At 34.9% G+C, this 15401-nt stretch overlaps 1 protein-coding gene across 2 annotated transcripts in view; it reads right to left on the reverse strand.

Annotated features, from left to right (window-relative positions):
• Positions 1-15401, reverse strand: part of LOC145297581 (insulin-like peptide receptor) — a 290500-nt gene that overhangs the window by 114549 nt on the left and 160550 nt on the right. For both annotated transcript variants that reach the window (XM_080143619.1, XM_080143620.1), the window contains one exon: positions 8919-9030. In XM_080143619.1, the coding sequence (XP_079999745.1) occupies positions 8919-9030 (112 nt within the window). The remainder of the gene's footprint in view (positions 1-8918; positions 9031-15401) is intronic.

Genomic DNA, 15401 nt, shown 5'->3' on the forward strand with positions numbered 1-15401 from the left:
GAGAGAGAGAGAGAGAGAGAGAGAGAGAGAGAGAGAGAGAGAGAGAGAGAGAGAGAGAGAGAGTGAGAGGGGGGAGAAAGACAGACAGAGACATACCCTCCCCCTCATTTCCTAACCTTGGGAGCTTGTGTGTTTATTCATAATCACCTAATAAGTAAAATAAGAAGGGTGGTGATGGGGTGAATGGATTTTTTTTTTTTTTTTTTTTTAACCATACTGAACATATTATTTGATATATTTTAAAAGAGACAGGAAAACATTCATTAATGAAACAAGTCTTTTATTTCTAGGGAAAAAAGAGAGGCCAAGCAAATGATGACAGGGAGGAAAAAGAAAATAAAAAAAAATAAAAAAGATAAAGCGAGAAAAAGGAATAAAGAGAAATAAAATTAAACAAGCCAAACAGAAAAAAAAGGGCAAGAAGCACTAATGATTTGGCCTTAGCTAATTTAATAAAAAAGTAGAATTTTGCTTTGTTTTTTTGTTTTAATTATCCAAAAGTGGAATTCCACTAAAAATTGGAAAACTTCCGTCCTTGCCAATTCAATAGGTCAATCACACATTCAGAATCTTGTTGAGCTTCCCCACCCCAAAAGAAAACAAAAACAAAGAATTTGCTTTGTGACTTCTCAAAATAGACAACAAAACCTTTCCAGTAGGATCTGAACTCCAGTCAAGAATCAGTAGCTGACATTAGGCGACATGCACATAACTAAGTTTGATAAAAATAGACATGGAATCATATTCCAGAGGTTACCCGCAGCTTCACACCTTCCGATCATCATACACCATTTATTTACTAAACAACGTTCTACTTCAGATATCGAACATTCTCATCTCATAAATAAGTCAACTTAATGACCATAGGCAGAATAACGGAGGTGTAAAACGAGGATTGTAAGCAAATATTTGATCAGCAATACAAACACGTGTGAGTTTACCTGTTTGAATTAAACCTCATAAAAACGGAAACTTTCCTAGGTTTTCAGGAGCGGTTCAGTGAAATTGATTTAATTTCAACAGGCTTTCCTCTGCTTGTCATTGCAACTATCTACTTGACAGAATCAGACACAACAAGAAAGATAAACATTTATTAAAAAAAAAAAAAGAAAAAAAAGTAGATTTTTGTTCTAGAAAACATACCACCCCGACTTAACTTGATATAATAAAGTCATTAAATCTTTGTATACATGTTGATAAAAGGCACAAGAAATGGGTGTAGGTAGACAGAGAAAGAGAGAGATGGGGGGAGAAGGAGGGGGGGACAGAAAAAATTAGAGCAGGAATATTTTCTGAGGGTGAGAAAAGGAAACAAGTAACGGATCGCTTTTAAAGGCAAGAGACCTTCCAGAAAACAGAGACAGAGAGCCTTCCGGAAGTGAGAGACCGTGACAGAAAGCCTTCCGGGAGCAGATGGTAACGGTGATAGAATACGTTCCGAAGGTGTGGGATAGTGGTAGAACATCTAATTAATATAGCAAAATATTTAACTAGCTTTTAAAAGTAAATTAGAAGAAAAATGTGCCCTGTTAGATTATCAAGCTCAGGTTAAATTGTCTGCATCAGGAAAATATGAATTTGCAAAACAAACAAAATTTAAACAAACTGAGCATGCAGGGTTCTCCTCCAGGAGTGAAAAATTCAAGGAGTGTTATTGAGAAAAGTGTGAACAGACGAACAATTTGGAGCAATTTTACCCTTATAATGGCCCCTGGTGGGGGGCAACCAGAGTTATCCCAGAAAATCCGTTCTGGCAAAAATTTACTTTCACAATGACTAATGTTTGTGCAAAATTTAAAAAAATCCAAGGTCTGGTTATTGAGATAAGTGTGAACAAATGAACAGATGAATGAATTACTAAGGCGAACCCCCCCCCCTTTGTCAAAGAACCAATAAAACGGCAATCCAATGATCAACGATACGCACAATACTGTTGCATGGTTATAAAATGTAGCCCTTACGCAACAAAGATCTTCACAGACTGAAAGTTTTCAACATATACTACCTACAAAACAATCTACGTATCTGCCCTTTTGACCAAATCCTAAACTGCATGCAGTGCAAGATGCAACAATACCAGAATCACAGACTCTTCTAGTTTGGTCATGTTCTTTAATACTCAGAGGAGAAATTCTTACAAGTTAATAGACCTAGTCAGACCTGCTGAAGAGAGTGCAAGGACTGGTTCCCATATTTTTGGCATTTGTCACTGAAACCAAGAATAGCCACAGTATGCTGAGGACTCTGCTGCTGCTTGCCATGATACGGGACACAGTAAACTCATTTGGATCCACCTTAACCCACCTCAGTTAAATGCTGTTAAGAGTTAGCAGTATCGGAGGGTAACTGAATACAATAGACTCCATTTGAACTCTGCAATAATATCCATTAGCCTCCCCCCCTCTCAAAATCTTCAATACAAATTTTTTTATTGAACAAAGTGCATATGTGTGTATTAATAGTTTGAGTCAGTTTACAAAGATTGTACAATTATGTATAATAAAATTGTTTACGGGTCGATAAGTTCCTTAAAAAATGATTTGGCATATTCCAGGCAGAATTCTTCAAGGGTTAAACCTAAAAAGCACCAGAGAAAATTTTTAAAAAAGTAAACATTTGTGGAAGGGGTGGGGAGAGAGAGAAAAAGAGAGAGAGGGACATGGCAAGGTCATATAGACCGGAAAGGCAAATGATCATACAGACGCATCCTGGCAAATCAGCTGTCAACAAACAATTACCATGTTATTGGCCAGTGGAAGGCGAAATAATTAAGGAGTTGGGGTGGTTGTTTATTTGTTAGATTTGATCAACAGGCAGATAATGGCAGAAAAAAATAAAATGGGAGAGAGAGAGAACGGCAGAAAGAAAAAAGACGGGAGAGAGAGAGGGAGAGAGAGAACGGCAGAAAGAAAAAAGACGGGAGAGAGAGAACGGCAGAAAGAAAAAAGACGGGAGAGAGAGAACGGCAGAAAGAAAAAAGACGGGAGAGAGAGAACGGCAGAAAGAAAAAAGACGGGAGAGAGAGAACGGCAGAAAGAAAAAAGACGGGAGAGAGAGAACGGCAGAAAGAAAAAAGACGGGAGAGAGAGAACGGCAGAAAGAAAAAAGACGGGAGAGAGAGAACGGCAGAAAGAAAAAAGACGGGAGAGAGAGAACGGCAGAAAGAAAAAAGACGGGAGAGAGAGAACGGCAGAAAGAAAAAAGACGGGAGAGAGAGAACGGCAGAAAGAAAAAAGACGGGAGAGAGAGAACGGCAGAAAGAAAAAAGACGGGAGAGAGAGAACGGCAGAAAGAAAAAAGACGGGAGAGAGAGAACGGCAGAAAGAAAAAAGACGGGAGAGAGAGAACGGCAGAAAGAAAAAAGACGGGAGAGAGAGAACGGCAGAAAGAAAAAAGACGGGAGAGAGAGAACGGCAGAAAGAAAAAAGACGGGAGAGAGAGAACGGCAGAAAGAAAAAAGACGGGAGAGAGAGAACGGCAGAAAGAAAAAAGACGGGAGAGAGAGAACGGCAGAAAGAAAAAAGACGGGAGAGAGAGAACGGCAGAAAGAAAAAAGACGGGAGAGAGAGAACGGCAGAAAGAAAAAAGACGGGAGAGAGAGAACGGCAGAAAGAAAAAAGACGGGAGAGAGAGAACGGCAGAAAGAAAAAAGACGGGAGAGAGAGAACGGCAGAAAGAAAAAAGACGGGAGAGAGAGAACGTCAGAAAGAAAAAAGACGGGAGAGAGAGAACGGCAGAAAGAAAAAAGACGGGAGAGAGAGAACGGCAGAAAGAAAAAAGACGGGAGAGAGAGAATGGCAGATAAAAGGAAAAAAGAGAAAAAGAAAAAAGGAATAGGAAAACAGGGAAAAAGGAAAACAGGGAAAAAGGAAAAAAGGGAAAAAGGAAAAAAAGAAAGGAAAAAAAGAAAAAGGAAAAAGGGAAAAAGGAAAAAAGAAAAAGGAAAAAAGAAAAAGGAAAAAAGAAAAAGGAAAAAAGAAAAAGGAAAAAACAAACAAAAAAAAGGAAAAAAGAAAAAGGAAAAATGAAAAAGATGAAAATGCTTAGTGGGGTTCTTTCAAAATAATACTAATGACAAACATTTTTATATTTTGTTTTAGGCATGTTTCAGCATGTAATGTTTTTATATCTTATATTGAATTATTTAAATTTAGTTCATAAAATAAAAATAAAAAAATTAATGCACAGAGCCTTCAAAAACGTGCTTAACCATCTAAAATGAAAATGCTGCAAATAATATTTCGCAGCTGCATGGTATAGCATTCTAAAGATTATAAATTTAACAAGCAGTTCCTAATATATCTCAGTTAGGGGCAATGACAATTTTTTTTTTTAGAGAGTTGTCGCCATCCTTCTACATACAACAGCTAATATTCCCAAATAGTCACCCATCTAGTACTGCTCTTGCTGAGCATTGCTTAACTTTGGTAATCCAACAAGTACCGATTTATCAAAATGATTATGCTGTATACTAAATAGTACAAGATATAGTATATATAAATACTAGCAAGAAGACCCGATGTCCCTTGAAATTTAATGAGGAACACTATGTCCCTTTTCAGTAGACTCATAACACCATATTACTTGAAAATATTTTTAACACCTTCCTCATTTACCCCCTAGTATAGTGGAAAGAAACGGAAATGTTGGAATCTCTAAATTAGGGTCTTATACATATGGTTTAAATTTCATTAAAATTGGATACACTTATTTGAAATTTTAATGGCAATTCTACCCTTAATTCTCCCTTATATAAACACACACACATATATATATATATATATGGGACTACATCCATATCTACAATAGTGAGAACACTTCTGAAGCTATATACTCACCAAATTTTTTATCTATAGATTTGAAATTTGGTATATAGAGTATTCAGACATGTAGAAAACTTTTTACCCGGAAAAAAGGGCTGCTAAGGGGTCAAAATTTAAAAGTTGTTAGAGGGGGGGGGAAGATTTTTATTTGTTTATCAACTGTTTCATGAATGCGCATTCATAAATCGTTCACATGACAGATTTATGTTAAGAATAAGTAGATTTTTAAAACCCCTTTTAATGATCGTGTTAAACTGGCCTAATGGTTATCTTACTTGACTGTCTTTTGGTTTTGATCTCAGCTTGAGCATTTTTTTTTTTTATAATTTTTTTTTTACTTACAAAAAATGAACTGTTTAGAAAAAACATAATACTCATGCACTTGTCTCAGTTTCTTTCCATTTTTTTAATTTATTTTTTTTTACTTCATTTTCTTTAAAAAGGAATTTAACGTTAAGTTTAACACCTACAGTATTTCTGTTTATAGTATATAAGAATTCTGCATCAATTAAAATATAATATTCATGCGACTTTTATGACCAGGCAATGTCGGACGGTCTGCTAGTATATATATATTTATTATAATGCAAAGCTCTTTGTAAATAACAAATAGAGCATTGTGGGAGTGTCAATGTTTGTATACAGCATTGTTAGATATCATTGCTGACAGCACTGATCCAGTGACTTGATGGGTAGAGCTATTGATTATAGCTGTTGGTTTGATCCATGGCTTGGAATGAGTGTTGGTCTAGATACACTGAAGAACTATGATATGGTGAAACAGTCTGACTAATATATATATATAGATAGATAGAGAGATAGATAGATATTAAATGAAGGTAAATTGGAAATGTAACTTGCTCCACTTCCGTATTGAGCACTCTTGTATTAACCTCATTATATTTCACTGGTTACCCTACTTTTGAAAAATAGCAACCTCAAATTATATATATATATATATATATATATTTGTGTAGAAAGAGTTAATAAGGTGATACTATACCTTTTAAAATTTCTAACATTAAAATCAATGTCATGTTTGGATTACCAATATTACAGCCGTAATTGGAATAATACTGATTATATTATGGCTGAAGAGCATGGACATGTGCCATTGATTATATGCTTTACAAATGAAAAAAATAAAAAAAATTCTCACTCCTTAATTATTTTGTATTCGACTGGCCAATAACATGATAATTGTTTGTTGACAACTGATTTGCTAGGATATGTCTGTGTACGTTCTGTTTTTCCTTTCTTGCTCTATGACCTTGCAAAGCAAGAAACTGGCAGTCACAAACAATTAGCATGATATCGCTCGGTAGATTATATGTTGACACTTTACTAACTTGAGTCTACATACGAAAAGTTTAAATGTTTAACATTGGAATTTATTTCTGACAGTATAGCATGTATTATGAAGCCCTTTTTTGTTGATACTAGTGTAAGTACATGTGATGTCAGCAATCATGATTAATTTAGTGCATAAAGTCAAGGGATGAATCAAGAATACCACATATGAGAAATGAGACTTGTACTCAACATAGGAACCAGGGTTGTGGAGTTGGAGGTTTTTGGATTCCGAATCAGCCTCTTAAGAAGAATTGACAGACATCTGAATATTAAAACACTTTAAAATAAGGAGTCTTATATTTTAGAATTCTAGGAGTCTTTTTTTAAATACTGTTTTTCACCTCCAAACAAGTCATATTGCCCTTTGGATATAAGGGGCTACTATTTAGGATCATGTCGAACAGGAGACTGTAGGGAGTTGAACAGCAAGATGTTTGTTCACATTACATTTAGAGCTCTACATGTTATTACAGTTAAGGAAGCAGGGAGGGAAGTCCAAGGAATAGCAGTCTAATGGAAGAAACTATTAGAGTAGTAGGCTTTTCGGGATCTCAGTGAAGGAGTGGAATTTTGATGCTTGTCAGGAGTATTTATGTCTGAGCTGAACTTTGTTGTCTTTAGAATTTTGGTAAACATGAGCACAAACCAAACTTTGTTACTACTCTCAAACTAATGAACTTGTTTATTTCCAGCTCCACGGGCTAAATTATTTTTTTATTTAATGATATTACCCATTCAAACATTAGCAGGAAAACGAAAACAGTATAATACAGAATATACAAAGGGAGTTTCAAAAGTAATGCCTCCTATTTTTTTCATCCCGCCCGAATAGATCAGAGGAGATTGCAAATTGCAGTGCTATGATCACGTATGCAAGTTTTATCTGTTGCAGATATTGACAGTGTAGTACTAAGAAAGCAACCCATATCATGGATGTGAGTCAGAAACAAATGCGTCATTGAATTTAGGCAAAAGTACATCGAGAATTGTGGCAACTATATAGAAAAATAAATTCTGGGGTACAAAAGATCACTCGTTTTAAGGGTACAATTCAATTTTCATAGCTCTTCAACTTTTTGAGTTATATATAAGAGCAAATAGTTAATAAAACATGTTAAAAAACACTTTGAAAAAGTTAAAAACATATTTAATCTGAAAAGGAAACACTTAATAAGTGGACTATCCACTTATTAAGTGTTTCCTTTTCAGATTAAATATGTTTTTAACTTTTTCAAAGTGTTTTTTAACATGTTTTATTAACTATTTGCTCTTATAAGCTCTATCTCCTATTTGGCTTTATAGAGCTTTTACATTTGGTTGAGATTACTTTATAAATATTAATTCTTTAATATTTATAATATACTTTAGTTTTACCATCTTGGATCATTTTGGTAAATTTAATTGTAATTGTTATTTTATATATATATATATATATATATATATATATATATATATATATATATATATATACATAGATAGATAAAGAGAGAGAATGACAAAAAACTATATTCCAAAATTCATGATGTTGACCATCTTATAATTTATTCCTTTAATTCAGTTGACTTTTAGTGACTTTGTTAAAATTCAAAATGGTATAATGGAAACATTAAAAAGGTATATGCAGCTTCTCTTCCAATTTTCGGATTTTAATCATATCAAATCATACTTCATTTCCTTTTGACAGATTGATTGTTGCTATTTCTTCTGATGAGTTAAAGGCATAATAGATTCACTGATTGATATAATAATTAAGTGATTGATTTTGTGCTACAAAACAAATACTGTCAAGAATTGTAAAAGTCAACTGAATTAAAGGAATAAATTATAAGATGGTCAACATCATGAATTTTGGAATATAGTTTTTTGTCATTTATTCTCTATATTGCTCTGTGATTACATCGAGTTTCTTAAATAAGCTTATATATTATAAGAACATATATATATATATATATATATATATATATATATATATATATATATGGAGTCTTTACTTTTGGAAGGACCCTTGAATGAAGACAAATGTGATAAAGTTAATTTCGATAGGTCTTCATTATGAGAGCAAAAATTGAAAGTCGAAAAAAATCAATTTTCATTAAAAACTAATGTTATCTATTTACCTTTGATGCCAATTTCAACTAAAAGCAATGTTATCTACTTAATTGTTATTACTGCATTATTACATAAAACACATTTTCATGATAGCAATACATGGTCAGTCATATTGCTTTGGATATAGAACAAGAGAAATAATTCGGGCAATAAATAATTGTTGATAAATTTGTAGACGAGTACCCTATATTTTTTTTTTTTTAACATGTAATTGGCTTAAAAAAAAAAAATCTTATTTTTGGGGAGAAGCGGGATTTAAGCTAAGGGTACTGATTCAACCATTTTTCCAATGACCATAGCAACAGATTTGATGTATGTGTTCCATTTCAGATTCGGAGTGAAGGTCAGATCAAGAAGCTTGTCTAAACATGGAGCATCCTCAAGATGAAAGCCATTCATTTCAATTGGAGTCAGATGTGGGTCAGAGCGTTGATGATGAAAAGAGAGAAGCTTGGTTTTAGAAGCATTAAAATTAATTAACTGACTAGCCCTCTCCCCCCCACTGCACCATGTGCTCAAGATCAGAGGAGAGAAAATAAAACAGATCACAATCATTTTCGGTCTTTGAAGTGTTGCCATAGATGATATTACATTTACAAGATTAAAATATTTGATGAAGCTAAGTTTACATACCCGGTATAATTTCTACAGTCGATGTTACAGACGCATTCTCTATCATTGTTTGCCAATGTTGTGCATACACCATCAAACTTGCAGGACGTTTCATTACACAAGATTTTGGGCGCTGAAAATACAAAAGAACGTGAAAAAGATAAGTTTATCAGAATATATGATTTGATATTTTAAAAATAATCCGACAAAATATACAAATATCTATTCAAAGTTGAAAAATAATTCCAAAGTCATTCATGAAAACAATTGCTGAAAATCGACAAAAATTAAAAAATTATTATATACAGGATGTCCCAAAATTTACCATTTAATTTGAAATATAAATTAGCATCAAAATAAGTTGTAAATTTGGAGACTATATATTTTCACTCCTGTGTGTGCATGTGTGTGTGTGTAATATAGTTCATTTGGCATAATGGTTAGAATGGCCATTAATGAGCTTGGACACCGAGTTCAATCCTTGGTCGAGTCACATCAAGACTCAAAAATTGTACTTTATGCCTCCTTATTAAACATCCAACATTATAAGGTGAAGATCAAAGGCAGGTGGTGTAATGTAAGAAAAGATTTGTATCTTCCCTTACATTTCAATGTATTAGATAATGAAGAGGGAGCCTTCAGGTGGTTGTTGGCTATGATCTTATATATCTATAATATAAAGCTGAATGTCTGTGTATGTGTGTGTGTGTGCATGTCTGGTCATGAATAGGATCCTATATGTTTGACTATTTAAAAAAAAAACTGATTACATATAATGATAGAAGATGTATCGAGACACAGGAATGGGTATGTTTGATTTGGAAGAACAGTGGTTCATAAAAATTGTGGGGTCTGCGTTCATGCCTGGTCCACAAAGTATGGAAATAAAAATTAAAAAAAAACGTTTACAAGTGTTTTTGATATAGATGTACATAAGAATACTTTGATAAGTATGTTTTAGCTTAAATAGGGATGGTATAATAAAATTGTGGGGTCAGCGTTCGCGCCTGGCCTCCATAGAATGGAAATAGGCACAAACTTTCATAAAGACATTTCATATCTATCTGCGTAAGTATACATTGATAATTATGTTTCAGTTTGAAGAAATATGGTATAATAAAATTATGGGGTGTTCGTTCACGCCTGACCTCCATAGAATGGAAATATGTCACAAAGTTTAACAAGGTTTTTTAATATAGATCCACAGAATATTGTGATAAGTGTTTCAGTGTGAACAGGTATGGTATAATAAATTATGGGGTTTATCTATTTTATTTTTACTTTCATCATATTTTGTTTTGGTTTTGATACCCCCAAATTCGAAGCTATCTCATTACAACCCTTCCTTTTCATAACCTATCATACTTTCATAAATCAGTGCTGTTTTTGAACCCAGTCAATGACGGGTACTTTTGCTAATATATATATATATATATGATGATTGCAACGTCTTGTCAGACGAGTGCCACTTCCTCAGACATTTAAAATCCATGAGCCCAAATGCCTGAGGGAGTATCTATACAAAGATGATGTTACAGAGTCTTAGCTTTGTACGACAGCTAAGTCTCTCTCGGTTCAAAATGTTGAGAACAAGCAAGAGCAAGATAGCCAGCAACAAATTAAACTGCAGACCAGCTTAATGCGGGTACTGGTCTCCCGCTTTGTTTTTTAAATCAGAGATTTGCTTCTCCTAGAAAGGTTGCCTTCACCACGGCTTACGGGAGCCCTCTCCACCCCAATACACATATACACACAAATATACACTGTGCTAGTTGGCCGTTGACCAAGAAAAAGAGTTCATTCGCCCTTTGGAAGGTCTTGTTTTTAATCCTTCAGGGAGACTAGCCACCCTCCTCACCAAACAAGTCTGGTGGGGGAACCAGTTTAGTCGCCAGTGACCCGACCATGAGGCAGGTAGTACTGGGTTACATAGTACCAGTAGCATATGACATGACCTGACACATAAATATATATACATACATACATACATACAAGATAAATAAATACCCCTTCCCCCGCCAAAAAAAGGAACAAAATTGACTTTCCATGCAAAAATCGAAATGCCACATACTAACTAATCAAAACAGATGATTTTTTTTTTTTTTTTAGAAGTGTACCAAACACATATTACAATTTTGCTAGATAATTCCTGTACGTACCCAGCATTGTATGGAGTCTTTACTTGCATTTTTTGGTTTTAAAGCGCATAAATATTTAGTTATTGGTTAAAAAAGTAAATTTAAAAATTCTGAAAGCTAACAATAATTATTACAGTAATTAAATTACTACTTGAACCAGATGATAAAAAAAAACAACTAATTTTGTTAAAGCAATAATCTATACCAGGGTTTCCCAAAGTGGGCTTCACAGAGCCCTAGGGCTTTGTGAGTGAGGCTGAGAGGCTCTGGAAGCCCTTTCTTAAAGAGGAATAAATGCTTCATATGAAACAATTAAATGGCTACATACATTTAATTATTAATCTTTTTTACTGGAAAGAGATATGATACATAACTATAGGTGTAAGGAGTTTCGAAATGACTCATGAAAAAGAAAATAAAAAAATAAATTAGCAAAAAACGCAACAATTTTTGATTAATCAAAAACAAAAAATGGTTGTAAACTCGAAAATATAGTAAAACCACAATCAGAAACAACTAATGAACAAGTATAAGCTAAAATTTGAAATTCAGGTTTTTCATATTTATTTTAGAAATTATCTTGTTAGTGCTTTGTGAAAAACCTTCGTCATGTACAGGGGCTCCATGGTGTCATGAGGTTTGAGAAACTGATCTATATAATTATTGTAAGCAACTACAAAAACTTTCAATCTTTTTATAAATGAGGGTTTGTAAAGAATTTTAAAGACAAAAAAAGCTTTCTAATCAACACTTTAAAATTTTGAAAGGAATACAATTCATTTTTTTTTTTTTTAATTATTAACACAGAAACTTGTTTGTTGAACAGAAATGCATTCTGGCAGATTATTTTTTTAAATAAGATTTTTAAAATTTTATTTTATACAGTTGTGCCTTTTTTTATTTCAATAAATGCGATTAATAGTAAACAAAAAAGTTAATTCAATGTGTAATTATCAAAGTTATGTTGATGTGAGACGTACACACATGCACACACAAAGGTGTCTCATAATTTTATTGATATACAGAAGTGTCAGGTAAAGAAAAAATAAAAGGGGGGGGGGTGTTGAGAAAAATTCAGATTGTTTTTAGATGCTAAATACGGAGGCAATGGAGAGCTGTGAACTATTTATATAATCTAATTAGCATGCAAATCCCGCAAGCCAATCAAATGCAGGTAGCATGAGAAGGGAATGTAATTTAGTGTTGCCAAAGTTGTTAACACAATGTTTTGGCCAATTTATTCAACAGCATTCCACAGGTGAACAAAGTTGGAAAAGACTTCTTTTGTTCAGGAAGTGGGGAGAGGAGAAAAACGATAACAAAGCTAACCATTAGAAGAAAAAGAAAAAGGATATAAACAATCAAATGGCTAACAAATAAACTAACTAGTGTCTTCTATAGAAGTTGCATTGCTGAAAATTTATAGTTGGTTAATTATAATAGCGTATATTGGCAGAGTGTAAAGTGCTTTGCAAAGAAAGATAAAATATAGAAAGAGAGGAGAAGAAAAAGACAAGGAGAAGAGAGTGAGAAGAGGAGAGTAAGCCGAAAAAAAAAAAAAAAAAAAAAAAAAAACTACAGACAGAGAGTAAGCCGGAAAAAAAAAAAAACAACAACAGACAGAGAGTAAGCCGGAAAAAAACGACGGACAGAGAGTAAGCCGGAAAAAAACGACGGGCAGAGAGTAAGCCGGAAAAAAACGACGGACAGAGAGTAAGCTGGAAAAAAACGACGGACAGAGAGTAAGCCGGAAAAAAACGACGGGCAGAGAGTAAGCCGGAAAAAAACGACGGGCAGAGAGTAAGCCGGAAAAAAACGACGGACAGAGAGTAAGCCGGAAAAAAAAAAAAACAACAACAGACAGAGAGTAAGCCGGAAAAAAACGACGGACAGAGAGTAAGCCGGAAAAAAACGACGGACAGAGAGTAAGCCGGAAAAAAACGACGGACAGAGAGTAAGCCGGAAAAAAACGACGGACAGAGAGTAAGCCGGAAAAAAACGACGGGCAGAGAGTAAGCCGGAAAAAAACGACGGACAGAGAGTAAGCCGGAAAAAAACGACGGACAGAGAGTAAGCCGGAAAAAAAACGACGGGCAGAGAGTAAGCCGGAAAAAAACGACGGGCAGAGAGTAAGCCGGAAAAAAACGACGGACAGAGAGTAAGCCGGAAACAAAAAAAACAACAACAGACAGAGAGTAAGCCGGAAAAAAACGACGGACAGAGAGTAAGCCGGAAAAAAACGACGGGCAGAGAGTAAGCCGGAAAAAAAAGACGGACAGAGAGTAAGCCGGAAAAAAACGACGGACAGAGAGTAAGCCGAAAAAAAAAAAAACAACAACAGACAGAGAGTAAGCCGGAAAAAAACGACGGGCAGAGAGTAAGCCGGAAAAAAACGACGGGCAGAGAGTAAGCCGGAAAAAAACGACGGGCAGAGAGTAAGCCGGAAAAAAACGACGGACAGAGAGTAAGCCAGAAAAAAAAAAAACAACAACAGACAGAGAGTAAGCTGGAAAAAAACGACGGACAGAGAGTAAGCCGGAAAAAAACGACGGGCAGAGAGTAAGCCGGAAAAAAACGACGGGCAGAGAGTAAGCCGGAAAAAAACGACGGACAGAGAGTAAGCCGGAAAAAAAAAAAACAACAACAGACAGAGAGTAAGCCGGAAAAAAACGACGGACAGAGAGTAAGCCGGAAAAAAACGACGGACAGAGAGTAAGCCGGAAAAAAACGACGGGCAGAGAGTAAGCCGGAAAAAAACGACGGGCAGAGAGTAAGCCGGAAAAAAACGACGGGCAGAGAGTAAGCCGGAAAAAAAACGACGGACAGAGAGTAAGCCGGAAAAAAACGACGGACAGAGAGTAAGCCGGGAAAAAAAACGACGGACAGAGAGTAAGCCGGGAAAAAAAATGATGGACAGAGAGTAAGCCGGGAAAAAAAATGACGGACAGAGAGTAAGCCGGGAAAAAAAATGACGGACAGAGAGTAAGCCGGGAAAAAAAATGACGGACAGAGAGTAAGCCGGGAAAAAAAATGACGGACAGAGAGTAATCCGGAAAAAAACAGATGGACAGAGAGAGACAGAGAGGTTAGGGGGAGAGAGAGAGTGGAAAGGGACAGAGAGAAAAAAAGAGATTATGGACTAAGTCATGAGACGATGATGAATGCTCTTATGGTGGCAGGTTCTGTGGTTGTCATCAAAGCCGGGTTCATCTTGAGAAATTAACAGAATAAGTCATAAGGACAAACTGAACCAAGTTTAATCTAAAGACGAAACTACCCTGTTTTTTTCATATATAGTAATCTTGTAAACAAATAACATCTACACACACATATATATATATATATATATATATCTCCCAGGTCATCCCATAAGTAACTTGAAAAACTGATATCTGTAGTTTCAATCAAATATACACAATTCTAAAATACCCAAATGGGAACAATTTATACTGAAATAAATGTATGCACTTTTGAACAAATCCATTATCTTGTTATGGAATAATTTTACTTATCTAATTACCAGTTCCACCCTCTCAAAAGCTGTATGTTTATACTCAACATATAAGGCATAGAATGAAAAACGTCCACGCTATGTATTAGGACTTTTCCAAGAAATCTGGATGGGGACATTCTTAAAAATTATAAGACAACTGCATGTGTTTTTATTTTTTGACAATGAACATTGAATTAACTTTTTTTCTTTTATTATTTACTAACCTGGGTGCCCGGCGTTGCCCAGGTGTGTTTGGAGGTGTGTGTTGAGCAAAAAAAAAAAGTGGTAGTAGGCAGGCAGGCTTGAACCTGTGATGCAAAGGCGGAAAAGAAAGTGAAAGAAAACCCGACGCCTTATCCCTACTCCATGATGCGACTGGAAGTTTGGAACGTTAAAATCAGGCAAAGTCAATCCAATGGATATGATGACTTCCAAAAATGGCTCGCAAAAAATCGATCCCTCCCTGTAGAAAACTGCCTAGTTGAGGGCGAAGGAAGTAATGTTTTTGGCCAATTTTTCGATATTTGTCGTCCAAAACGTTGAGCTTCAAAATGATACTGATTTCGTGAAAATCAATTGTATCTGTTGAAAGTTTTAGGCATACATACATAAATTTAAACAGACAGATGAGATTTATATCATTAACTAGCGAGGGTACCCGGTGTTGCCCGGGTGTTTAGAGATGTGCATGTTGGGCGAAGTAAGAACCCTGTTTAATATATATATATATATATATATATATATATATAATTAAATGAAAACAATGTTAAACCTTTTTTAAAAAAAATCGTTGCTCAGGTGTTTGTGTGTGTGGGGGGGGGATAAAAAAAAAAAAAAAAAAAAACAACAACAACAGTTTTGGTAATTAGTTAG

This window comes from Euprymna scolopes, chromosome 18 (genome assembly GCF_053919585.1).
Source record: "Euprymna scolopes isolate OS-2025 chromosome 18, ASM5391958v1, whole genome shotgun sequence".
Classification (NCBI taxonomy): domain Eukaryota; kingdom Metazoa; phylum Mollusca; class Cephalopoda; order Sepiida; family Sepiolidae; genus Euprymna; species Euprymna scolopes.